The sequence below is a fragment of the Lissotriton helveticus genome, chromosome 8 (genome assembly GCF_964261635.1).
Source record: "Lissotriton helveticus chromosome 8, aLisHel1.1, whole genome shotgun sequence".
NCBI classification, from domain to species: Eukaryota; Metazoa; Chordata; class Amphibia; order Caudata; family Salamandridae; genus Lissotriton; species Lissotriton helveticus.
Genome location: NC_136069.1, coordinates 1,594,872,643 through 1,594,898,158, shown reverse-complemented (window position 1 = coordinate 1,594,898,158; position 25,516 = coordinate 1,594,872,643). Strand labels below are relative to the sequence as shown.

Below are 25,516 nucleotides of genomic sequence, written 5' to 3'. Positions count from 1 at the left end.
TCACTTTTTCCACTCCTTCTCAACATTCACTCTTTATAAAATAAATCAAAGAAAAAAACCTATCCGGAAATCTAGAGCTATCTGTGAAAGGCAGATAGGGCTGGGTAGAGTCAGTCACGTTTCCTGCTAGGGCTGACTCTGAGGAAGCTCCCTCCCCCCACTTACCCTATCCCCCCCCCACCCGCCTTTTAGTCTCACTTTTGATAGAGACAAGCCCACAGCACGAAAGCAGAACATACACTGAATGGACACGGTTTGCCACTTACTGAAATGAGACATCAGGGCAGCTAACTTATGAGTTTCCTTGATATTTAAGAATGTTGGAATAGCGCGTTATGAGCTCTAACTCAAAGCGGAAGAGAACGTCACGCGAGCAGCATCAATCACGTTTCACTATAGGAGGCCGCGACCTCTGTAATCACTTCCGGCGGATGCGTCAAACTGTTTCCTCCGGCCCTCACAATGCGCAGCGGTTCATTGAAACGGGCCATAAAGTTTTACTGCGATTGCACCTGCTATTTGCTGGATCAAATGAAGGCTAATTATGCAGGTCAGCGAGGAAACAAGGAGTTCAAAGGGCATTTATTTGCTAATGGCTCTTATGCTGGGGGAAAGAAAGTTGCAGTTTTCTTTTTGCCGTAATGGCTTTTAAAACAGGGTTAGCGGAAACCTTGAACAATGCAAAACTGCAGAGCAGGTTTACTTGAAGAATAAATGTGTTTATAAGGCATTAAAAAACACAGAAGTAAATAGAAACAATTTTAACACCTCCTGCCCGAGCCAGGAAGTTTTGGAGCTGCCCAAGATGGCCACCAGGCCACCCCTTGAAGGTAAACACTCCAGTGGCGTGACGAAATTTGAGGGGGCCCCCCTTGCAAACTACATGGAGGGGCCCCCCTCTGGACTCAACCAGCTCTCCAGTCAGGGTACTGTGCTGAGGGGCCCCCTGGAACTTGTGCCCCCAGCACCGTGGGGACCTATGTTACGCCACTGAAACACTTTTGACTGCTCTTGGAGCCCGCGTTGGGTTCCTCATGCACCGGCCACTACAGCCATCAGAGGCAAGAATCGAGGTCCGTTCCAAACCTGACAGCTGACCAATGGCCCGTCCACTGTAATACTATGGGGGTCACAAAGTAATGCTAGACTCAATCTCAGCAAAGCAGTTACAGACCTGGAAAAACCTAAGAGCAGACATTCTTTTGGGGAACACAGCTTACCTGAAAAGGGAGTGACAGTGCAGTCTCTGGTTCTCCAGATGGAAGGGAAGCAGACCTTCTCTTTGAAAAAGAAACAATCAAGGAAGATTGTGTCACTTAGAGTTTGAGGGCCCAATTCAGATCTTGGCGGAGAGGTTATTCCGTCACAACGATGCCGGATATCCCGTCCACAGAAATAGAAATCCCATTATATCCAATGGTATTTATATTTCAGCGGACGGGATTTCAGCCACCATTGTGACCGAGTAACCCGTCCGCCAAGATCTAAATCTGGCCCTCAGTGCCAGGTACAGAGCTGCTCTGTGGATGTTCAAGCTAGAACACACTGCTCTGGAATTTCTCAGCTCTCTAGAATGTCTGTATGGAAGCCTCGAGTGTGTCAAGGAGGGCTTGCTTTGCCTCAAGACCCGCCAGCTGTCTGAGTATTTCACAATATTGCAGAGATCTTTCAGCAGGTGCACTGCAAGATGACAGTTGCAACATCAAAGGTGGACATCATGTGTGTGGAGCTGGTGCTCTTCAAGGATCATATATATCTCTTCCATGCGAAACACGAGAAGAGGGGTGCCAGAGATCTGATCCTGTAAAGACTCGTGCATGGAGAGACTCGGCCAATGGAACCGATTAAACCTAAACAGGAGGAGCATGACGTGTGGGACGACGTAGACAAGAACAAACTGAAGGACACAGAAGAATATCTATTCTACTTATGGTGCAGTGAAGGTTGTCTCTTCATGTGTCGATGCCGTAATCCTTGGAATCTGATGGGAGAAGCCTAAAGATTTGAAAAGCTACTACTCTGTAGAGAAGCAAAGAAATGAGAGAGAGGTCCAGGGGGGAAGTTTGCAAGACCTCTGCATCAATGCATCTCCAAGACATTACATCCAGAAGTCCAGGGGCCACAAGGACTTCGCCGTGAAGAAGATCATCAGTGGGCATTGTAGTGGAACTTGAAGGTAACTATTTTGCATGGCACACTGGACAGTGGGCATTACTACACTTTGTATCTGCCACAGAACTGAAATTGCCAGAACCACCTGCCACTGGAAACTTGGAAGGGCTGGCTTGCCCTAGCAGAGTGTGTGAAGATCCATCTTTTGCTTTCCAACAAAGGCTCCTGTGTACCTAAAGAACTGAGATTGGCTTCATTTCCTGGTGTCACAGAGAAGGCGTCATCATGTATCATCAGAACGTGGTCTGCCATGTTCAGAACAGTATCTAAGCAGTGCCTTGACTAGGCGAGGCCAGACTACCTCTGCAGCCTGTGGGTGTATCCGTTGTACTAGATGGGGATGGGGATGAGGAATAAGGTACCAGAGGCATGATCCATGGAGGAGATCAGATTATGAAGAGGGCAGCTGGCCACAATTCAACCCAACAACAAGTTTAATGTTGAAAACCACCTGCAAGGCAGCAGTTCTGAAGAGACCAAGAATCACCACACTCTCAAACGCTGTCCTGGTGAAGAGTGCCTGGCCTCCATGCGCAGCAACATCATAACACACGCTTCACCCTATCAGGCAGAATGTGGCTGGCCCACATGTGAATGTCTGCTACAGTAGCCCAGACAACTTCCAACATCGGAGGGTGATGGCATCTCACCAGAGGATCTAGGCTATGGTGCCAAAAGCTTCAAAGAAAACCTTCAGCTTATGCTGCACCAGGAGCGCTGATGTCTGATCAACCTGTAAGTAGGATAATATACTCTCCTGAACACAGACAACCAGTTCACCAAAAGATCCCGGTGCTTCACATTTACCTCTATGGGGGATATGCATAGACATCAGCAGGATCTAAAACTGCAGAGATCATCTAGCTGTCTTCCAGTCGGGAGGCCCCAGTCACACAGTGGCCAAAAAACACAGAATGAAGCGGGAATGTCCATAGACTATCTTATGTTGATCACATATCAGTACGCGATGCTTCATGTCAATCATGCACTCAACACACTGGAAGTAAGTAAGTAATACTTTATTTGATTCAATTAATTAAAATTGTCAAAAGTGTCATAACACGTAAAATACAAATAAAAAGAACATTCATCGGCCTTGTGGGATTTCGGGAGGGGAACCGAACAAATCTACTGACAACGGGGTCTTGGGTAAAGCCGGTTTTATTATTTTGTACAGCCTCCTCTTCTGGACAGGCACTCGATAATAGGGTAGGGGGTTTTCAGCGTCCTCCGTTACGTCCTTTACCGCTCCACGCCGCCGATACTCCCGGTGTCGTCTGGGAGGTGTAGTCCGGTCTTCCGCCGTTTTCTAATGCGGGCCGGAATACAGCATCAGAAAGAAGAGAAACCAGTGTTAGTCTGGTGACCTGTATTCGATTGAATAGGGAAGGGAGTGAGGAGTCACACGTGCCGACTAACTACCCCGATACAAGTGAGGTGTAGGGGGGGGTTTGTGCACGGGATGTCAAGAGGCTCGTTAGGGTGGCTTGACCCACTTACGTCCCGCCCAACCCGTGAAGCGTGACCGTACCTGCTCTAGCCACACTTCCCCGGAAGTGTGGCTGGGCGATGCTCCTTCCCGTTGGCCTCCTGGCTTGTCGCTGCAGTCTCGGTCTCCTCTCTGTCCTCCTCCGATGTTCTGGACTCCTCGGTCATCACCTTCTGGCTCCTTGGATTTTCGATCCTCCTCTCTCGCCTCCTCCGTCCTCCGCTCGTCCTCTCTCGCCTCGTCCTTCCTCCGCTCTTCCTCTCTCGATCTCCACTCCGCTCCGTCCTCCTGTCGCCACTCTTCTTCTCCGCCTCCGGGTGTAACACACCTGTGTGATTTCTGGGCTGGGTTTTACATGTGATAGGTGGGCGGGTTCTAGGTCTGGCTCCGCCCAATTAAAGAAACACGGGTCCTCGGTGATCTGTAAGGGGTTGTAGACGATATCCGTTGTTTTCCAGGAGTCGGTGTGCTGTATGGAAAGTGGGTATTTACAACAAGGGGTGGTGAGGGACAGAGTCTCTGAATTAAGCAGAATACTCTCACCCAGTCAAGAGATCAGGGCTAGATCCAACACCGTTTTTTAGCTCATTGCACCATCCCAGTTTCAGAACCTGGCTGTATGCAAATTAGTCTGTTCCTGTCCCAGTGCATGATGGGAACAGGGCAAACCAAACTACAAAAGCCAATTCTTACACTGGGAAGGAAACAAGCTTCCGGGGACCGGTTTCTGGCATTACAGCCGTCTTCGGCCCGGCTTGCTTGAATCCTGATGGTGCAATGAGCAAGGGACTCATGTCTGAGTATACCCTTCCACGCTTAGGGTGGACAAAATTATTTACAACAAGGGGTGGTGAGGGACAGAGTCTCTGAATTAAGCAGAATACTCTCACCCAGTCAAGAGATCAGGGCTAGATCCAACACCGTTTTTTAGCTCATTGCACCATCCCAGTTTCAGAACCTGGCTGTATGCAAATTAGTCTGTTCCTGTCCCAGTGCATGATGGGAACAGGGCAAACCAAACTACAAAAGCCAATTCTTACACTGGGAAGGAAACAAGCTTCCGGGGACCGGTTTCTGGCATTACAGCCGTCTTCGGCCCGGCTTGCTTGAATCCTGATGGTGCAATGAGCAAGGGACTCATGTTTGAGTATACCCTTCCACGCTTAGGGTGGACAAAATTATTTACAACAAGGGGTGGTGAGGGACAGAGTCTCTGAATTAAGCAGAATACTCTCACCCAGTCAAGAGATCAGGGCTAGATCCAACACCGTTTTTTAGCTCATTGCACCATCCCAGTTTCAGAACCTGGCTGTATGCAAATTAGTCTGTTCCTGTCCCAGTGCATGATGGGAACAGGGCAAACCAAACTACAAAAGCCAATTCTTACACTGGGAAGGAAACAAGCTTCCGGGGACCGGTTTCTGGCATTACAGCCGTCTTCGGCCCGGCTTGCTTGAAACCGGATGGTGCAATGAGCAAGGGACTCATGTCTGAGTATACCCTTCCACGCTTAGGGTAGACAAAATTATTTACAACAAGGGGTGGTGAGGGACAGAGTCTCTGAATTAAGCAGAATACTCTCACCCAGTCAAGAGATCAGGGCTAGATCCAACACCGTTTTTTAGCTCATTGCACCATCCCAGTTTCAGAACCTGGCTGTATGCAAATTAGTCTGTTCCTGTCCCAGTGCATGATGGGAACAGGGCAAACCAAACTACAAAAGCCAATTCTTACACTGGGAAGGAAACAAGCTTCCGGGGACCGGTTTCTGGCATTACAGCCGTCTTCGGCCCGGCTTGCTTGAATCCTGATGGTGCAATGAGCAAGGGACTCATGTCTGAGTATACCCTTCCACGCTTAGGGTGGACAAAATTATTTACAACAAGGGGTGGTGAGGGACAGAGTCTCTGAATTAAGCACAATACTCTCACCCAGTCAAGAGATCAGGGCTAGATCCAACACCGTTTTTTAGCTCATTGCACCATCCCAGTTTCAGAACCTGGCTGTATGCAAATTAGTCTGTTCCTGTCCCAGTGCATGATGGGAACAGGGCAAACCAAACTACAAAAGCCAATTCTTACACTGGGAAGGAAACAAGCTTCCGGGGACCGGTTTCTGGCATTACAGCCGTCTTCGGCCCGGCTTGCTTGAATCCTGATGGTGCAATGAGCAAGGGACTCATGTCTGAGTATACCCTTCCACGCTTAGGGTGGACAAAATTATTTACAACAAGGGGTGGTGAGGGACAGAGTCTCTGAATTAAGCAGAATACTCTCACCCAGTCAAGAGATCAGGGCTAGATCCAACACCGTTTTTTAGCTCATTGCACCATCCCAGTTTCAGAACCTGGCTGTATGCAAATTAGTCTGTTCCTGTCCCAGTGCATGATGGGAACAGGGCAAACCAAACTACAAAAGCCAATTCTTACACTGGGAAGGAAATAAGCTTCCGGGGACCGGTTTCTGGCATTACAGCCGTCTTCGGCCCGGCTTGCTTGAATCCTGATGGTGCAATGAGCAAGGGACTCATGTCTGAGTATACCCTTCCACGCTTAGGGTGGACAAAATAATTTACAACAAGGGGTGGTGAGGGACAGAGTCTCTGAATTAAGCAGAATACTCTCACCCAGTCAAGAGATCAGGGCTAGATCCAACACCGTTTTTTAGCTCATTGCACCATCCCAGTTTCAGAACCTGGCTGTATGCAAATTAGTCTGTTCCTGTCCCAGTGCATGATGGGAACAGGGCAAACCAAACTACAAAAGCCAATTCTTACACTGGGAAGGAAACAAGCTTCCGGGGACCGGTTTCTGGCATTACAGCCGTCTTCGGCCCGGCTTGCTTGAATCCTGATGGTGCAATGAGCAAGGGACTCATGTCTGAGTATACCCTTCCACGCTTAGGGTGGACAAAATTATTTACAACAAGGGGTGGTGAGGGACAGAGTCTCTGAATTAAGCAAAATACTCTCACCCAGTCAAGAGATCAGGGCTAGATCCAACACCGTTTTTTAGCTCATTTTTGACTCTGTCCATCACCCCCCCTTGTTGTAAATTATTTTGTCCACCCTAAGCGTGGAAGGGTATACTCAGATGTGAGTCCCTTGCTCATTGCACCATCAGGATTCAAGCAAGCCGGGCCGAAGACGGCTGAAATGCCAGAAACCGGTCCCCGGAAGCTTGTTTCCTTCCCAGTGTAAGAATTGGCTTTTGTAGTCTGGTCTGCCCTGTTCCCATGATGCACTGGGCCAGGGACAGACTCATTTGCATACAGCCAGGTTCTGAAACTGGGATGGTGCAATGAGCTAAAAACGGTGTTGGATCTAGCCCTGATCTCTTGACTGGGTGAGAGTATTCTGCTTAATTCAGAGACTCTGTCCATCACCACCCCTTGTTGTAAATTAGTATGGAAAGTGGGGACATAGGAACAGGTAAGCCAGGAGGACCCTGGTCCCCCTCGTCACACACCTCCCCCCTAGGATTCTCCCGTTCGGGGAGAGGATAACGGGACAGATAGTCTGCGTTGGCATTGTCTTTCCCCTTTCTGTGTCGGACTTGAAACCTGAATGGCTGTAGGGCCAGGAACCATCTCATGACCCTGGGGTTGTTTGAGATGTTTCGACTCATCCATAAAAGAGGGGCGTGTCGGTATACAGGATAAAGAGATGCCCCTCCAGGTAATAGCGCAGCTTGTCTACAGCCCATCGTATGGCGAGACATTCTTTTTCAATAGTGGGATATCTCCCCTCCCTGGGGAATAGCTTGCGGCTGATGTAGAGGATGGGTTGTTCCCCCCCTGCGACAATACGGCTCCGATTCCGAAGTCGGAGGCGTCTGTGTGCAAAATAAAGGGTTTTGTGAAGTCAGGGGATGTAAGTACTGGGCTCGTTGTGATGGCTCTTTTTAAGGTCTGGAAAGCTTTCCACATTGCAGGGGATGGCCTCTGAAAGTCAGGGTTCTTGGGATGTTTTTTTAAGGTGTCAGTTAAGGGCGCCGCTACGTCCGAAAACGAGGGGATGAATCTCCGGTAGTAGCCTACCAGCCCCAGGAAGGCTCTCATTTCTTTTGGGTTTTTGGGAAAAGGGGTGTCGGCAATGGCCCTCACTTTTTCGAGCTGGGGTTCTATGGCTCCGTGCCCTAAGACGTACCCTAGGTACTTGACTTTCTGGAACCCGATTCTTGATTTCTTTGAGTTGATATGAAGTCCGGCTCTGAGAAGCTGTTGTAGGATGACCTGCAGGTGTCGGAGGTGTTCCTCCCATGACGGGCTAAATATGATGATATCATCGAGATAAGCCGAACTATATTCCTGGTGGTTCTCTTAGTACCTCATTCATTAACCTCTGAAAGGTGGCAGGGGCACCGTGTAAACCGAAGGGGAGTACGTTGAACTCGTAGAGTCCGTCCGGCGTAGCGAAGGCCGTTTTCTTCCGATCCTCTTCCCTTAACGGTACTTGCCAGTACCCTTTCGTCAGATCCAGGGTACTGATATATTTCGAGTCCCCTAGCTTCTCTATCAGCTCATCAATCCTGGGTATGGGGTACGCGTCGAAGGAAGATACTGCGTTCAGCGCCCTGAAGTCCATGCAGAATCGGCTGCTTCCGTCTCGTTTGGGTACCATCACAATGGGCGAAGACCATTCACTTCTGGAGGGTCGGATCACTCCTAGTCTTAACATTTCCTTCACTTCTTTCTTTATGGCTTCCCTCTTTGCCGCTGGGATCCTGTAAGGTTGTTGCTTGACGGTGACACACGCAGGGGTCTCTATCCGGTGTTCGGTCAATCGGGTTGTACCCGGTAGGTTGGAGAAAATGGGCTCGAATGGTCGTAGGATCTTTTGTAGCCCCTCTTGCTCGCTCTGATACAACTCGTCGTTGATCACGAGTTCTCCCAACGTGGTCTCCGGGATGATTCCTATAGGAGAAGCGAGGTGGGATGGTACGGGTGGTAAGCCCAACCACTTCGTTAGAAGATTTATATGAAAAATCTGGGTTTTCCTCCCGCTCATTCGTAACCGATAAGTCGTCTTCCCTATCGTCTCTATGACTTTGTACGGGCCTTGCCATTCGTTCTGGAATTTTCTAGTGGGTGAGGGTAGTAACACCAGGGCCCAATCGCCAATGATGAGTTGCCGCCACTTCTTACTCTTGTCATAGTGCGTCTGTTGCTTTTTTTGACTGGCTTCTAGGTGGTTAAAGGCCAATTCACGTATCTTCCCCAGTTTATTCTTCAGGTTTTGGCTGTATTCCAATAGGGATCGTGTTTCTCCTGAGGACTCTGCCTCCCATACCTCTCTGGTCATCTCCAGAAGGCTCCAGGGCTGTCTTCCGTAAAGCATCTCAAATGAAGAGCAGCCTAAACTGCTCTGCTTCTGGCCTCGGATCACGTATAATGCCAAAGGAAGTAGTAGATCCCAGTCGCTTCCGTTCACGGTCAGCATTTTCTTCAGAACGGACTTCAGGGTCCCGTTATAGCGCTCCACTAGTCCATTCGTCTGGGGATGGTAGACAGACGTCCGGATCTGATGGAGGCCTAGGAGTTGACATACCTCCTTCATGACTCTTGACATGAATGGGGTCCCCTGGTCCGTGAGGACTTGTTTAGGAAACCCCACCCTTGAGAATAGTTCCAGGAACTTCTCCGCAATGTTCCTTGAGGTGGGGGCTTTCAGGGGGAACGCTTCCGGGAAGCGAGTGGCATAATCCACGATTACCAGGGCATATTGATACCCCCTCCTTGTTTGTGGCAGAGGGCCAAAGAGATCCATGCCGACCCTTTCAAAGGGGGTTCCAATTACGGGGAGTGGTTGTAGGGGTACAGCAGGGAGTCTCTGGGTGTTTTTACGTTGACAAACATCGCACGTCTGACAATGGGTTTTGATGTCCTGATATACCCCCGGCCAATAGAAACTTCTCAGCACGTTCTGGGTGGTCTTCTCGCTCCCGGTATGGCCCGCCAACAGGTGCGTGTGGGCGTAAAACATGATTTGTTCCCTGAAACAGGTCGGGACTATTAGTTGTAAAGGGTAATCCTGCTTTGCCTGTCTGTAGAGGAGGTCGTCTTTTATCAGAAAGCGGGGATAACAGGGCTGAGGATTGTCCTGATCGGTGTGGGCTTGTTCCCAGGCGTTGAACAGGTTGGTGTCGTTGGCCTGGGCAAAACGGAAACTCCTATCACCCTCCTAGGGATCAGGGGACGTCAGGGCAGGAAGTGACGAGGTGTCGGGCGACCTACCCTTTAGAATCAGCCCCTCAAACATGTCTAGGAAGTGGGGGTTATCGGTCCCTAAAATGAGCTTCTCGGTAAGGGGGTCCAACACACCTACCTTCACCACCAGTGTACTCCTACCCTCCACTTCTATGGGGATATATGCGACCGGATAACCCTTGACATCACCGTGCACACATTTAATATACACTAGGGAGTCTGGCATTACCTGAAGGGGCCTCACAAAACATCCCTGTATTACGGACTGTTTACATCCCGAGTCCAGGAGAGCCCTGACCTCGGTTCCGTTCACCTTGACACTCACGTGATAGGCGCCTCCAAGCTCCGCGGTATACATGACGGCCTTGGGTATATAGCCGACGTCCATGGGTTCTTCCTGGTTGCGTTTTTGAGGGCAGAGGCGAGCGATATGGCCCCACGCCCCACAGTCGAAGCACTGGAGACCACGGTATGGGGGCACCTCCGGTGTCATCAATCGGGGAACAGGGAGCCCAGGGGGGGCTCGAGGCCGGCGGTCCTGCCTGAGAGGTGGTCTGGTCGCTTTCTCAGGTTCGCTTGACTGTAATCGAGGCTGTGCCCGGACAAACGTGGCAGCCATCTCCATGGCTTGTTTGGTGGACAGGTTGGAGTGCTGTCTAAGCCACCTCTGTGTCCCGTAGGGGAGAGCCTCGAGGAACTGCTCCAGATATATTTTGTCCATGATTTCCTCTTTCGTGCTGGTCATAGGGGTGAGCCATTTGTCGGCAGCGGTCTTCAGCTGAAAGAACAATGTTTTTGGATTGTCCCCCGTTTGCCCTCTCTCTTTGCGAAAGCGTACCCTGTAGGCCTCCGCGTCCAGTCCTAGGTGGTCTAGGATGATTACCTTAATCTGTCCGTATGGGGTCTGTCCGTTACTGTTGGCGACCTGGTAGGCCGCCTGTGCCTCTCCGGTCAACAGGGGGGGCGAGGAAGAACGGCCATTTCCCCAAGGGCCACCCGCATGCCAATGCCACCCTCTCGAAGTTAGTTAGGAACGCGTGGGGGTCTTCACCTGTAACGTATTTTTGCAGGGAAATACCAGAGGGGGTGGGTGGTGGTCGACTCTCTCTCACTGGGTTGCTGGCTGGGTCGACTGTCTGGTGCATCCCTTCGAGTCGTGCCACCACGGTGCTCCTGAAGGTGTCTCTATCTTGCTGGGCGGAGGCGAGCTGCTGCTCCACCGCCCATCCCAATTGTTCCTGGCCTTTGATGAGAGCCTGTAGCATTTCCTCCATCTTTGTGTCCTGGATGGTTAGTTCTGTGCCCGCATTGGGGATTTCGGGAGGGGAACCGAACAAATCTACTGACAACGGGGTCTTGGGTAAAGCCGGTTTTATTATTTTGTACAGCCTCCTCTTCTGGACAGGCACTCGATAATAGGGTAGGGGGTTTTCAGCATCCTCCGTTACGTCCTTTACCGCTCCACGCCGCCGATACTCCCGGTGTCGTCTGGGAGGTGTAGTCTGGTCTTCCGCCGCTTCAGCGTTGTCCTATGCGCCATGAAATATATAGCCATAGCACAGGCCCAGTAAAATGCAGTGCATATATGCAGTGTAAACTTGTTGACAAAACTACTGACACCCGATGGCACCTGGTAAGTGCCCATGAAATGAGTCATATTCTGAGAATACAACGTACAATAAAGTGTGTTACTATACGAACCGGTCCAGGTCTGCAAAACGGGGCCTTGTGCTTGTAAATCTTAGTTGCAGCCAGCAGGCAGCACAGCGATGCCAAGGTGCAGAGTGCAGATTGTAAAATCATAGTCCCAGGTTCACGTTTCATGTGCAAAATACCAGTTGTGTAAACTGTAGCAGGGTATATCGTAATCAGGAAGCAGATCAATAATAAGTTAAATAAACTATTTTATTCACATATAATTATCCTAAGTAGAAATTCGTGGCTTTTTCCCTGGCCAGGCAATCCGCAACTGCCAGGGTGCAGAACTACGAACAACTACTTGGCACAGTGCTCCACACTCCATAGTGGACATAAAAAACATCAGACGATTACAACATATCCTCTTCTCTTATACAATTAAATGAGGAAGAAAATGAGGAGAAAATAGAATAGAAAAAAGTAAAGAAAGAGAAATAAAATAACTACTACGCAATATATTCAGAACACTAATAAGAATGAATAAACTAGACATACTGAGACTAAAATGCAAATGTCTCGAGCACAAATGTAAATACAAAATAACTCACGTACAAATGTCATCTTTTAGGTAACTTGGAGGATGACGACCTCTATAAAGTCTTACCTCCCTTGTTGGTTAACATAAAACAGGAGAACCAGAAGAAACAGGAGCAGGAGCATCACCTCCCCCTTGTACAACCCTTTGAGAAGCATTGTCCCCCTGAGAATTGTAAACAAGGTCATTGTCAGACATAGACAAAAAGGTATTGCTAGCAGGAGTATTATGACAAGCGGATACCAGGTCTACCAGTACGTATTTTAACCCAGTCTTCAGAACACATTTTCTTTCCCACTTTTCATTTGCTGTTCACTCCTTGTTGAAGAGGAGAAGAAGCGGAATTGAATTTCTTGAGACAATGTTTCTGATCCAAGTGGGAACTAGCTTAGTGTTAGGGAGTCTCCCACGCATCATCTCAAACTGTGTCTTGTTTGTGACACCATGCACACTCAAGCGATATGCCCACAGCATTTCTGATATCATTGAATCCACATCCTTACCACTGGAGCCATTGAATAGTACCTTTGACTAGGTGGTTGGCTCTCTCAACAATGCCATTTCCCTGTGGGTTGTATAAAGAGGTACAAGAGTGCCTAATGCCACAAGTGGATAATAGGTTCTTCATTTCAACTGACAGTGACTGAGAGCCTGTGCCGTATGTACTTGTGATACAAAAGGGGATGATGGACGGAGCGTTTGAGCAAATCAAACACTCACCCCCAGTCAACTGATCTGGGTTTAATCCATCACCATTCTTTAGCCCACTCAGCCACCCCATTTCAGACATGGCTATATGCAAATCAGTCTGACCCTGTGCCTCATGGGAACAGTCCAGCCCGAACTGCCAAGCCATGTCTTCCATGGACCGGAAACAAGCATCCTGGGACCGGTTTCGGATTCATAATCCTCATCAGCCAGGCTATCTTGAATCCAGTGGCCAAGTGAGCAAGGGACTCACGTCTGAGCATATCCTGCCACACTTAGGGCGAACAAAGCGATACAAAAGGGGATGAACTTGTGGCGCAGGCCATACCTTTCGCCATATGTAGCACCTTTACATGTACAACACAAACATACAACCATTGTTTTAAAATGGGAGAAATGTAAAGTGCAATATAAAAGTTCTGAAAAAAGAATCATAATAAAGAACATTTTCTGCACTTGTGGAACATTTTTCTGCACTTTAAAAATCTCCCATATAAACAAAATGTCTGCAATTTTCAATTAGAAATGTGGCAGCGTGTCTACCAGCCACTGTGAGCAACATGCCTGTTGTGTGTAGATAAAACACTTTGAAATTATAAATAATTCAACTGAAGAGTTAACTTTATGTTTATATGCATTACATAAAACTCATCATTTTAATGTTTTCCCATTTCAAAGTGTCTTTACAAACAGTAGGCATTTTAGTCCCAGTGGCCTGTAGACATCATGCTATATTTGAAACAGGAAAATGCAGTTATTTGTTTAAATGTGAGGAATTTAAAGTGAGGAAACAGGCTTCGTAAAACATTAGGACCCAACTGTCTTAATTTAAAGTAGAGAAAAACATCAAGACTTAATGTTCCATAGTAATATTTTCTTCACTTTAAATGTATCCCATTTAAAAGAAAATGACTGTATTTTCCGCTATAAACATGACACTCTGTCCATCAGCCACTAGGAGCAAGATCAGGGCCGGACTGGGAAACAAAACCGGCCCTGGCAAAGTGCTCGGCCGGCCCCCCTCCCCACTCGGGGGGCGGGGAGGGGGTTGGAGGTGCCGCCGAGCGCTTTGCTAGGGCCGGTTTTCGGCCGATTTTGTTGCAGGGCCGATTTTGCAAAAACGGCCCTGTAACAAAATCGCCCCCCAGGGGCTCAAAACCGACCCCCCACCCTTGCGGCGCACCGGGGGATTGCCCGGTGCCCTCTATGGCCAGTCCAGGCCTGAGCAAGATGTCCGCTGTTTATAAATGTGACACTTTGGAAAGGGAGAAAATTAAAATGAAGTTAACTTCATTATTAAGTTAACTTCGTTTTAATTTTTGCTCATTTAAAAGCATTTTGAAACATAATTTTGTTATATCCTGTTGGACCCGGCCTCGTGGCGTGGTCCTACCCCTCCCGCACGGCAGGCCCCGGACGACATCGGCCCTCCATCCAGCCCGGGTCGGCCTCGGGCACACCTCTGCACGCCCTCCAAACCACCAGATCCGCCACCCGGCGGCCCACAACCACTGACACGACACCCTCGGGCCGCCCCAGCATTACCGGTCCAGTGCCCACCCCGGACCCTCATTCCAGGCCCGACGCCATCTTGGGCCCATCACGTCACAGACACGTGGTCCCGGACCAGCCGCGGCCACGGCCCCAGCGAGCCTGCCATCGAGGCACCAAGAACCCTCCGGGTGGTAGAGTGGCCTCTCAACCAGAGACAAGGAGAGGGGAGTTTCGATGGCTCTCCAACCATCCCCGGATGCCTGGTTTCGATAACCCTCCGGCCTCCCTGGGCTCCGGCTCCACCCCCCTGCTGGGTGTCTGGACACCATCATCCCGGCCCCTCTGACCCCCAGGCGAGAGGGTCCGGACATCAAAGGACTCCAGACCTATATCTGGGCCAGCCCCGGAGTAGGACGGCAGTTGTATCCCGGAGTCGAGAAGCCCTGCTGACGCTGTCGCGGCTGACCCTGAGACAAACTCCCCTTGCTGCTCTACCTGGAACCTGCTGGCGCTGCCGCGGTCCAGCTTCGCTGTAACCACCTTGGAGCCTGCTGGCGCTGCCGCGGCCCACCCTCGCTGAACCATCTCGGAACCTGCTGGCGCTGCCGCGGTCCACACTCGCTGAACCATCTTGGAGCCTGCTGGCGCTGCCGCGGTCCACACTCGCTGAACCATCTTGGAACCTGCTGGCGCTGCCGCGGTCCACACTCGCTGAACCATCTTGGAACCTGCTGGCGCTGCCGCGGTCCACACTCGCTGAACCATCTTGGAACCTGCTGGCGCTGCCGCGGTCCACACTCGCTGAACCATCTTGGAACCTGCTGGCGCTGCCGCGGTCCACGCTCGCTGAACCATCTTGGAGCCTGCTGGCGCTGCCACGGCCCCACCTTCCGGAACCCCCCAGCTCGAGGATTGAGAGCTGTGCGTAGGGTCCCATTGCAACCGACCATCTATAAGACTGTCATGCTACCTTGCCCCTTGCCACGAGACTTTCCAGATCTCTGGATCTGCTGTATATATTGAACCGATACTTCTTGCCCGATAAAGATTGAAAACTCTATCTACGTGTGGTGTATATTTGTAGTGGTGTGGTTACTCTGTTGTACGATTCTAGGAGAGGGCCCTCCCGTCGGAGGCCTCTCGACATAGCTCGGTCCCTTCTCTGAAGGAGGGGTAGACCTAGGGGTGGTCAGTCAGACACCTTCTGCCTCCCCCGGGTTCGCCTTTCTAACATATCCACTGAGTTGAGAACAACTTTTATTTAAGAGTTAAAAACCTCAGTGCTTCAGTTATGAACCTCTGTAACCCACAAGAGTCATAAATCTGACTGAGCACTGCTCATTAACAGGCCCTGCTATCTTCAGCCTGATAATAATGTAAGATAAACATAGCCTTTTCTTAACTTTAAAAAGGAAACACAAAACATATTTATTGCAGTTCTTAATTAAAAATTATCTCAAGGCTGGGAGCTACTCTGAAGGTTTCTATGAGGTATTGGTAGCTCGCGATCGACTGGTTGGAGACATGGGGAAAGGGTGCTGTTTTTGTTTTCAACCTGCATGTGAAGTGTTTTCATGTTGTATGTGATGACCACCAAACTGTGGTTATCGATCCAGCAACTGGCGGTATGAGAGGGGAGGGTATGTGAGAGATGGACGTGCAAATTCAAACTGTAACAAGGACTAAAACATATAGACAGCTACTCAGAACCAGCCTAGCCGTATGAGCCTTGGGATGATGTGTGTGTACCAGCAACGGGGTAAGCAGAGAAGGCCCAGTAATTCATATGGCACCGGGTCCCACTCACAGATGCTGGTGAATGAATAAAAGGATGCCAAAATTGCAAAAAAAGGAATTGCTGACATGAGCAGTAAGCATGCACTTTTGAAATTCAGAGAAACTGGCTATTTCTGCAGAAATACACCTGATATTTGATGAAGTGGTGGAACAATCAAGGCTTGACCCTGGCAGAAACTACAAATCCTTAAAAGGCCCAGACACAACCTACTCCAGGTAAGTTGAAAGAAGCCAACATTTTGAGCAGAGGTTCACGTTCTAAGCCCCTTTCAGGCTCCTAGTCAGGTTATGGCTCAGTCCCTGGAAAGATTTGTACCTTGCACATGCTAGAATGAGAGACAAAACCCTTGGTAGGCTGCTGCTCGGACAGGGCAAGAGGGAATCAGCCTGCTTCCTGCGAGCCCAGTACTTTTCTATGATCTTAGACAGCCTTTCTCTTTCTAGGTTACATAAAGAGGCATTTTCCTCTGCTTCTATCATTTCCTCCCTGACAAGTTTCACTTTCATTATTAGTAGTGATTGACATTTCAGGAGGGGCGGCTCCTCCATTAGGGTGGAGGAGCGTCGCCCCAATGCTTTCTCGTAGTGCGAGAAGCAGAAACATAAAATGGTATTTTAAATACCATTTTATGTTTCTGCTTCTCGACCTGCGAGAAAGCAGAAGGCAGGGTACGCCTGGTTGGGGGGAGGGTGGCGGGCGAGAGGGTATGCCTGGTTGGGGTGGACGGGTCCGGGAGGTGTGGCTTGCCCACTGTTGTGGGCCCTGACTGTTTGGTCATCCCTCTGGGGCCGACCAAACCAGTCATGCACACTCTACATTTTCGCTATGTAGGCTGCATGCAACCTACATAGAGAAAATGGCCTCTCTACATTTGCCATTACAGCGTTGCGATTGACTTAGGGGAGGGGAGGGAGGATGCATGCTTCCTGTTACTGTTGAACACAGGACCCGTCCAGGAGCGGAGGCGGTGCGGGACCCGGTAAGGTACTTTTTTTAATTAATTTTTTTAACCGGCCCCCCCACCCGCGAGTCATGCGAGCCGCGACTGCATTTCAAAAGAAAACAAGCATTAGAAATGCAATAGGTCTCGCAGCATTAGAGTTAGTGCTTTTAGAATTGTTAATGGTTTTTTTTGTAAATCTTTAGCATGAGGTTGAGGGTGAGTGAGGGTGAGTGAGGGTGAGTGAGGGTGAGTGAGGGTGAGTGAGGGTGAGTGAGGGTGAGTGAGGGTGAGGGTGAGTGAGGGTGGGTGAGTGTGAGTGTGAGTGAGGGTGAGTGTGGGTGAGTGTGGGTGAGTGTGGGTGAGGGTGAGGGATTGAGGGTGAGGGGTTGAGGGTGAGTGAGGGTGAGGGGTTGAGGGTGAGTGAGGGTGAGGGGTTGAGGGTGAATGAGGGTGAGGGAGGGTGAGGGGTTGAGGGTGAGGGGTTGAGGGTGAGTGGGGGTGAGTGAGGGTGAGGGGTTGAGGGTGAGTGAGGGTGAAGGTGAGTGAGGGTGAAGGTGAGTGAGGGTGAGGGTGAGTGAGGGTGAGTGTGGGTGAGTGTGGGTGAGTGATTGAGGGTGAGGGGTTGAGGGTGGGCGAGGGGTTGAGGGTGAGTGAGGGTGAGTGAGGGTGAGGGGTTGAGGGTGAGGGGTTGAGGGTGAGTGGGGGTGAGTGGGGGTGAGGGGTTGAGGGTGGGTGAGGGGTTGAGGGTGAGTGAGGATGAGGGGTTGAGGGTGGGTGAGGGTGAGTGAGGGTGAGTGAAGGTGGGTGAGGGGTTGAGGGTGAGGCGTTGAGGGTGAGTGAGGGTGAGGGGTTGAGGGTGAGTGAAGGTGAGGGTGAGTGAGGGTGAGTGAAGGTGAGGGTGAGGGTGAGTGAGGGTGAGGGGTTGAGGGTGAGTGAGGGTGAGGTGTTGAGGGTGAGTGAGGGTGAGGGTGAGTGAGGGGTTGAGGGTGAGTGAGGGTGAGTGAGGGGTTGAGGGTGAGTGAGGGTGAGGGTGAGTGAGGGTGAGGGTGAGTGTGGGTGAGGGTGAGTGTGGGTGAGGGTGAGTGAGGGTGAGGGGTTGAGGGTGAGTGAGGGTGAGTGAGGGTGAGTGAGGGTGAGTGTGAGTGAGGGGTTGAGGGTGAGTGAGGGTGAGTGAGGGTGAGGGGTTGAGGGTGAGTGAGGATGAGTGAGAGTGAGGGTGAGTGAGGGGTTGAGGGTGAGGGGTTGAGGGTGAGTGAGGGTGAGGGGTTGAGGGTGAGTGAGGGTGAGGTGTTGAGGGTGAGTGAGGGTGAGGTGTTGAGGGTGAGTGAGGGTGAGGTGTTGAGGGTGAGTGAGGGTGAGGGTGAGGGGTTGAGGGTGAGTGAGGGTGAAGGTAGGTGAGGGGTTGAGGGTGAGTGAGGGTAGGTGAGGGGTTGAGGGTGAGTGAGGGTGAGTGAGGGGTTGAGGGTGAGTGAGGGTGAGGGTGAGTGAGGGTGAGTGTGGGTGAGGGTGAGTGTGGGTGAGGGTGAGTGAGGGTGAGTGAGGGTGAGTGAGGGTGAGTGAGGGTGAGTGTGAGTGAGGGGTTGAGGGTGAGTGAGGGTGAGTGTGGGTGAGGGTGAGTGAGCTACATCTAATGACTTCAGAGGACTGCTTATAGACTGTTTAAATTACAACCATTGTCGATAGTAAGTACTATTGACCCTGATAACGAAAACACACAAAACCAGCTGTCACGGCAGACTGAAACACCCCTCTAACGCACGCTGGTTAATAAAACGAGGCACAACACCGAGGAATATTGACCAGATCACTAATAAGATTGGAGCGCCAATTGATTTTGAACCAAATCCACAGGAGATTAACACAATATTTGTAAAGCAGTGGAATGTGGTGGGGACGTGGCGCAAACAATAAGTGCAGCTAGATCATATACTCAAATACATCCAAGATAGGGTGTTAACGAATAGCGGGTAATTTAACTGAGTGATGCGGCTTCGCACTATGTCCTCAAAGTAAAATGGAGATTAGCAAGCTGGAAAATCTGGAGGGTTACTTACATGCCGCTGGTACCAAAAGTGTCTGCCCGCTTCCCTCGATGTGTACACGGGCTTGTCTTGGCCGATTATTTTTAAATAGGTAAGCCAGAGCGCGCCAAACCAGATTGCTCGGTATTTCCGGGTCACGTGATCAGGGCATTCAAGTCTACGCAGTGCCAGACTCTATGGTGCGTGCGTGCTGGTACAGCAGGCAACACTAGAATGCTGACCCTTAAAAACAAATCAGAAGGCGCTTCGTGAAATCGGCGACACAATAATCTTCGGCACAATAGTAAAAGCAAGCACCAGTAGAGGCGTGTTTGGAAACCGAAGACTGGGTAAGGGGAGAGATGCATGGATTGGAGAGATGCAGGCTGTACTATGCAGCCCCATTAACGATCCCGCCCAAGCAACCATTTTGTATTTATTTACCTGGACAGCCGCAGTGGCGGACTGAGGAACGCTCGCGATATTTACAGGCAGCGCTACTGGATATGGAGCCTGCGTGTAGAAATAATTGGAAACAAGGCTAGCGGCAGGCAGGCAGGGGAGGAGAGGAGGAGGGGGGAGGAGAGTAGGGGAGGCACGGCGGGAGGGGGCGGTGCGGGTAAACAAAGACGGACATGCACGCGCCCGTGACTTTTAAGGTCAATGCGCATGCGCATAAGCTTAATGCGCATGCGCATTGACCTTAAAAGTCACGGGCACTGCAAGGAATCGCCACGATTCCTTGCAGTGTGGATAAAGAGTGGATGAGCCCCTATAGTCTCGCTTGCTCGATGCGCATGCGCATCGACAGGCGAGACCTAAAAAAGACAATTTGGTAAATGGAGGCGTCCCCTGCTTCAATTGTTTCGGCTAGGGCAGATGCACGGCACAGATTTGTTCTGATTTTGTTGAATTTAACACAGCTTTTTCCTGACCTATGAGCCTAGGGAAAACACCTTTTGTATGTCTCCCCAGGTTACCTTACCTTCTGATCTCCACTATATGTTCCCTTCCCCAGCCCCACCCCCATGCTTCCCACTACAACCCCCACTAACTAACTCTGCTCTCACCTCTAAGCAAGAGGCCTTTCAACAAAACAACAGTAGCCAATAGGCGTCATTTCCTGTCCGAGACTACTCGTAATTCACCCAGCAGAGTGTGTTGATTGAGTCGGAGTCCATGTACATAGGTAATATTCATTCCTCTGTGTAACTTGCTGTGTAATCTTGTAAATACCTAACTCACCCTGAGTAACCGTAGTAGCCATGAATTTGGTCCCATACTAGCTTATTACTCTAAACTTTCTCATGCAACATTCCTCGCGCTAATGTAAAGCGCTGAGCCACCTCTGGTAATGTACGCGCTACATAAAATCGCATCAATAAATACATATCTGCCATGGGAGGAGAGCAGAGTTCTCCCGCCTTATTTTAATCCCATGGCAGGGAGGGGTTTCTCAAACCAGAGCGCTTCAGGTCTACACACCTGCGGCAAGGCCGTGCCATGCCATATAAATGAAAAAATATAAAACAAAGCAAAAATAAACCAGGGGAGGGTAAAAGATAAGAAATGCTGGCTAGGGCGGACTAAGGACACTTAACACGCCACCATCAGCCCTCGTGACTCATTAAAAGCAGCTGAGAAGCTGCCAACTTGCAATGGAAACTTAGAGACGCCAACAGCGCCACCTAGTGTTTCTCCTTTCCGTATTTTAACACTGCGTTTGAAAAGATCTTCGAATCCCTTATTCAGCGATGGACGCCGCTTACATTCATACACCCATTACATTGATGACGTCTCATGGTGTAGGTTCAGTGTGCATGAACACATTTTCCCATAGACACAGAATGGGCAAAACCCTTTGAAGCATCTGGCCCTTTGTAACTAAGGAAAGAGGTTCGAATCTTGGGGTCAACTCAACATTCTGTGAATCTGGGCAAATAATTTGTACTCTCCACTGCCTAAAGAAAACAAGCACTGGCAAAGGCAATAGGTCTCGCCTTTAAAAACGCACGCAAAGGCTTTACTAATCCTTGTTTGAATTAACCTGGTAAAACCCCAAAACAGCCAATTGTGCGTGAAGAAAGTTGCATTACTTGCCAGCATAATTGGGGCCAGATTTTAACTGGAAGAAATAATGTGGGAAGCACCCGCAAAGGGTGTAGGAAATTTCAGCAGATTGTGAAATCGACTGTGGGAAAGCGAAACCAGTTGGACAAAAGCTAACAGGGCACAGATTTATAAAGTAATGCACAAGAGCTATAGCTGTATTATTAGTGGGGGTTTGGTCTAGGTTCAGTAAGACACAACCTGCATGGAATTCTGGAAGTGTGCAGTAGTAAAGCTGAGAAGTAGGGCTGCATCTTTCTGAGAAATAAACGCCGTCAACCCCTGGTAGGTGAAAAAGAAATGTGTGTAAAATTCACAGTATTCTTTCGTACAATGGCAATTGGTCCTCTGCTTTAATATTGATTTATATATGAATTAGACAATTATAAAACATTGTAAGTGATTTCTTCACAATTGCTTTTTTTGCTTTAGGTTTTATAAGGTTGAAAAAAAACATGATTTCACATTTTGTAATTTTTTTAAGACTTGTTTTACTTGCTTGGATGACTACATACCTGGCTGGTACTAAACGGGTTAAGAAATGCAGTAATTTCAATAATCCTGGATGTAACATTGTTCCATGTATGCCATTGTATAGATTTTGGAGAAACAGGAATATAGTGTAAAAAACAGGTGGTGTTGCTCCAGTAACACAAATCGGCCACCATGTATGTACTCGCACCACTGTGAACCATGACCCTCGCTAACGCAATCACCAACACGCTCATGTGTTCATGCAACAGTTTCACCATCACCCGCTCACAGCAGCTCACCTAAGACCCTCCAGACATGCACTCATTCACATGCTCAGGAAGTGAGGGAGTGAGTGATGAAGTAAAGGACAGGAAAACAGAATGAAAGGGAGGAGGTGAACAGCAGCTGAGTGTGCAATGGTTACCAGAAGGCCTTCAAGAGACACATGAAACCGCACTGGGATCATTAAATGCACAGAACACTTCACTATAGGTCAAGGGGCTTTGAAATGCTGGAAGTTGTCACAGTATAGCCCACCTGAGGCTGCTGAAGCAGAGGCCGGTCACCACTGCAGACAAATGTCACTCAATCCTGCTCTGCCTGAGAAAAGCAATTATGCCCCAAGCCTCTAAAAGTTCAGATTTACATTTACATTTAGTTTAAAGTGCTTTTGGTTTTAGTGTAAACAAAAGCACCTTTTTTCATGCACAGAAAAAATAGTTGCAACAGCCACTAAACACAATTCATCACAAAGTACATATAAAAACAATTAAAATCACTTTCCTTAAAACCCTAAGATTTGGTAGTAGAATATAAAATCCAACACTCAGATGTATTAAAAAAACCGGTTAAATCACTCCCATTTGAAGCCATGCACTAAAACAGTGTGATATAAAAGATTGTTCTTCTTGTATTACAGCTGCCAGGTTTGTTATCTTGCTTGAGACTTCCCCGAATGTCCCAATATATCTAAATCAAAGTTCAGAGGCAAATAGTAAACATGGGCCAAAGGCAGGAGTTACAGACTGCACTAACAGACACCACTTGTGCTACTGCGAGGGCCCCCATCCTAAAAGGAAGCCAGTTATCAGGTTTATAGTTCTACAAGAAATAAACGCACAGCAAACCAGTTACATGTTTCTGCGTTTAATATAGTATACACACAATATTATTATACCTTTCTTAAGACATAACTATCGTATAGTATATTGAAGTACACAGGATGCACGCTGGAAATAGTAACATGAAAGTACATCTCTATAAAAGCTTGCAATCATTACAGTACTTTTTAAAAGAGGGTGTCAAGCAGCAATCAACTTTACCTTATGGTGCTCTCCCTTGTCTGCCACATTATATAGGATGCAAAGTGCAGGTGCGAGGGTTGGACTAGCAGCACACGAGGGAAACAGTAACGTGGAGCGTGGGGTGCACAGAAGCACCCAGGGCTTGAGAGCGACACAGAGCAGGGGTGTGAAGCATACAAGGGAGACAGCTCTAAAACATGTACTCATGCATTTCCTAAAGAAAAGAAAAAGAAAGTTTCGTAAAGCGCGCACTCGTGTAAGAAATGAGAGAGGCGGTAAAGAGGCTATGCTCCACAACAGGTACAAAGACACGCTGGACGGGCTGAAACGAATAAAGCCAGTGCATAGTAAGCAAGCATGAGTGACTGACAGAACACAAAACCAATGTCAAGAAATGGGCACAAAAATACCTAGGTAAGCTTTCATCATGTCCACAATATATCTGTAACCAGGCTACAATCTAATAAAAATGAAGTTTATTCAGATTGTGAAAAATCTGATACAATATCATCTTTCTGCTAAGAGTAAATCAATCTTGGACAGAAGGGATCATTACAAGCTCTCTAGAGTTAACTTAGTAGCAAAATGCTTCAAAAGCTGACCCTCCTTATGGACATTGTGAAATGTCATGAACCCTTCAGTAGAAAGTTCGTAGACTGGACAGCAAACAAGTGCACAATCATTTGTCCTTCAGGACCATTCAAAAACACCATGTTCAAGAAGCATTTAATGGTAATTCACTCCTGTTTGTGTCAGCTAACTTCTGATCCTTATGCTCCATTCTGGTCAGAATCTATCCCCGCCTTCGACAGATAAGCACTGTGGGGCAGATTTATTGTTCTTTCATACAACGCAATACAGCAAGCCACCCAGGTGCGCTGTGTGAAAAGGAAAGGGCAGGAATGCACTGTATTTACCATTATACGACACAGTCCTATCCTTTCTTAGTGCTGGCACACTTTTTGCTGCCTAGCACCAAAGCAAGCCCACAACAACAGTCACTGATCGATATCTTCAGTAATATGTCGCTCACTCATGCTAGATTTATTATTCTTGGGGATTTCTGTGGTCAAATAGGGATCCGGGGCCGGCTCTAAAGGACATCCTTCAATCCTGTAAGAACATAGGTTTGCAACAAATGGTGTCAGAACCTACGCATCAGGGTGGGCATATATTAGACCTAATATTCTCAGCCAAAAATGTCACAGCAATGGAGAGCTTCGAACTCTATGCTGGACAGACCATTATCTAATAAAATTCTCGGTACGAAATCCCAGAATGAGCCCGCATACAGCTAATGTGGAAAGTAACCATTTTGGCAGAGAATGGAATAAACTTTTGAGAATATCAAAAGAAAACCCTCTGTTTACCAAGGATGGTCCCCTCGAGATGGTCCTTTCGACGTAAACAAATCGGTGGACGAAAACTATCTAGAATTTTGTAAACAGAATAGAACCAACATAGATCACCCTAGATCACATCGTCCCAATTAAACAATTAAAAAACACACATAGACCATCAGTACCTTGGTACAATGTGGAGCTAAAAAAACGAAAAATAGGCTGTAAACAGGCTGAAAGGAAGTGGAGGAAATTCTATGTGGAAGAGGATAAAATAGCCCTGAAAGTAGCAATAAGTAATTATAAAATCGAGATTTCCAGAGCGAAAGCTCCTAATAGTGCCAGAAGCATATTTAGATTAATGAATGACCTCTCTAAACCAGACTGCCTAAAAAACAATATTACCGCCACACAAGGCCTATGTGATAGTCTTGCTGTATTTTTTGAGGAGAAAATTAAGCTAAGATGCTAACACTAGTTCAGGGGAATGATAAAGTAGATAAGGACAAGACATTTTGAGATTCTAACAAAGGATGGTTTTAACAAGTTAGCCATGTGTGTGTGTCCTCGGGGTCCCCGCTGGATCCATTACCGCACCGAGTATGGAAAGAATTGAAGGAGGAACTCTTCCCACAACTCCGAAAGATATGCTGCCAATCCTTAAATAGTGAAGTGGTATCATCACTCTGGAAACGGGCCATAGTTATGCCATTTATGAAGAAACCTACCTTAGACCCCGTGTCACCCAATAACTACAGGCCTATATCCCTCCTGTCTTACCCAGTGAAAATAATAGAATGATTTGTCAGCAAAACCCTCTCTGTCTTTCTTGAAACCAATCATTTTATTTTATTTATGTCATTTCTAGAGCGCATGAATCACCCCAACCGGGGTATCTCCGCGCTGGACTGGACACAGACTGGAAGATGAGCAATTTGACTTTTGACCGGGACATGGAACTGAACCCACACTATTAACAACCATGGATGAACTTAGAATGCGAGCAGACAAAGGGCAATCACTTATACTGACCCTTTTGGATATGTCTGCTGCATTCGATATAGTCATCCATAGAACTCTTATGAATAGGCTGACCTCAATTGGAGTGGGAGGTATGGTAGCAAAGTGGCTGTGGCCCTTCCTTTCCCCTTTCCAATCTGAATTTGCAAACATTAAACACTGTGTCCCTCAAGGACCAGCAATTAGTCTTATATTATTTAATTTC

General features: G+C 48.4%; 1 protein-coding gene and 1 long non-coding RNA gene across 3 annotated transcripts in view; one reads left to right on the top strand and one right to left on the bottom strand.

Moving 5' to 3' along the window:
- Nucleotides 1-347, bottom strand: part of LOC144773954 (uncharacterized) — a 200,848-nt gene extending 200,501 nt beyond the window's left edge. The window contains exon 1 of the long non-coding RNA XR_013600080.1: nucleotides 267-347. This is a non-coding gene — a long non-coding RNA (uncharacterized LOC144773954). The remainder of the gene's footprint in view (nucleotides 1-266) is intronic.
- Nucleotides 348-1,487: 1,140 nt separating this feature from the next.
- LOC144772073 (transmembrane O-methyltransferase homolog) overlaps nucleotides 1,488-25,516 on the top strand; it is a 110,300-nt gene continuing 86,271 nt past the window's right edge. Inside the window, exon 1 of one of the 2 annotated variants that reach the window (XM_078656256.1) lies at nucleotides 1,488-3,175. In XM_078656256.1, coding sequence (XP_078512382.1) covers nucleotides 2,984-3,175 — 192 coding nt within the window. In that variant the 5' untranslated portion in view covers nucleotides 1,488-2,983. Of the gene's footprint in view, nucleotides 3,180-25,516 lie in introns of both variants that reach the window. The other variant, XM_078656257.1, reaches the window with a different exon arrangement.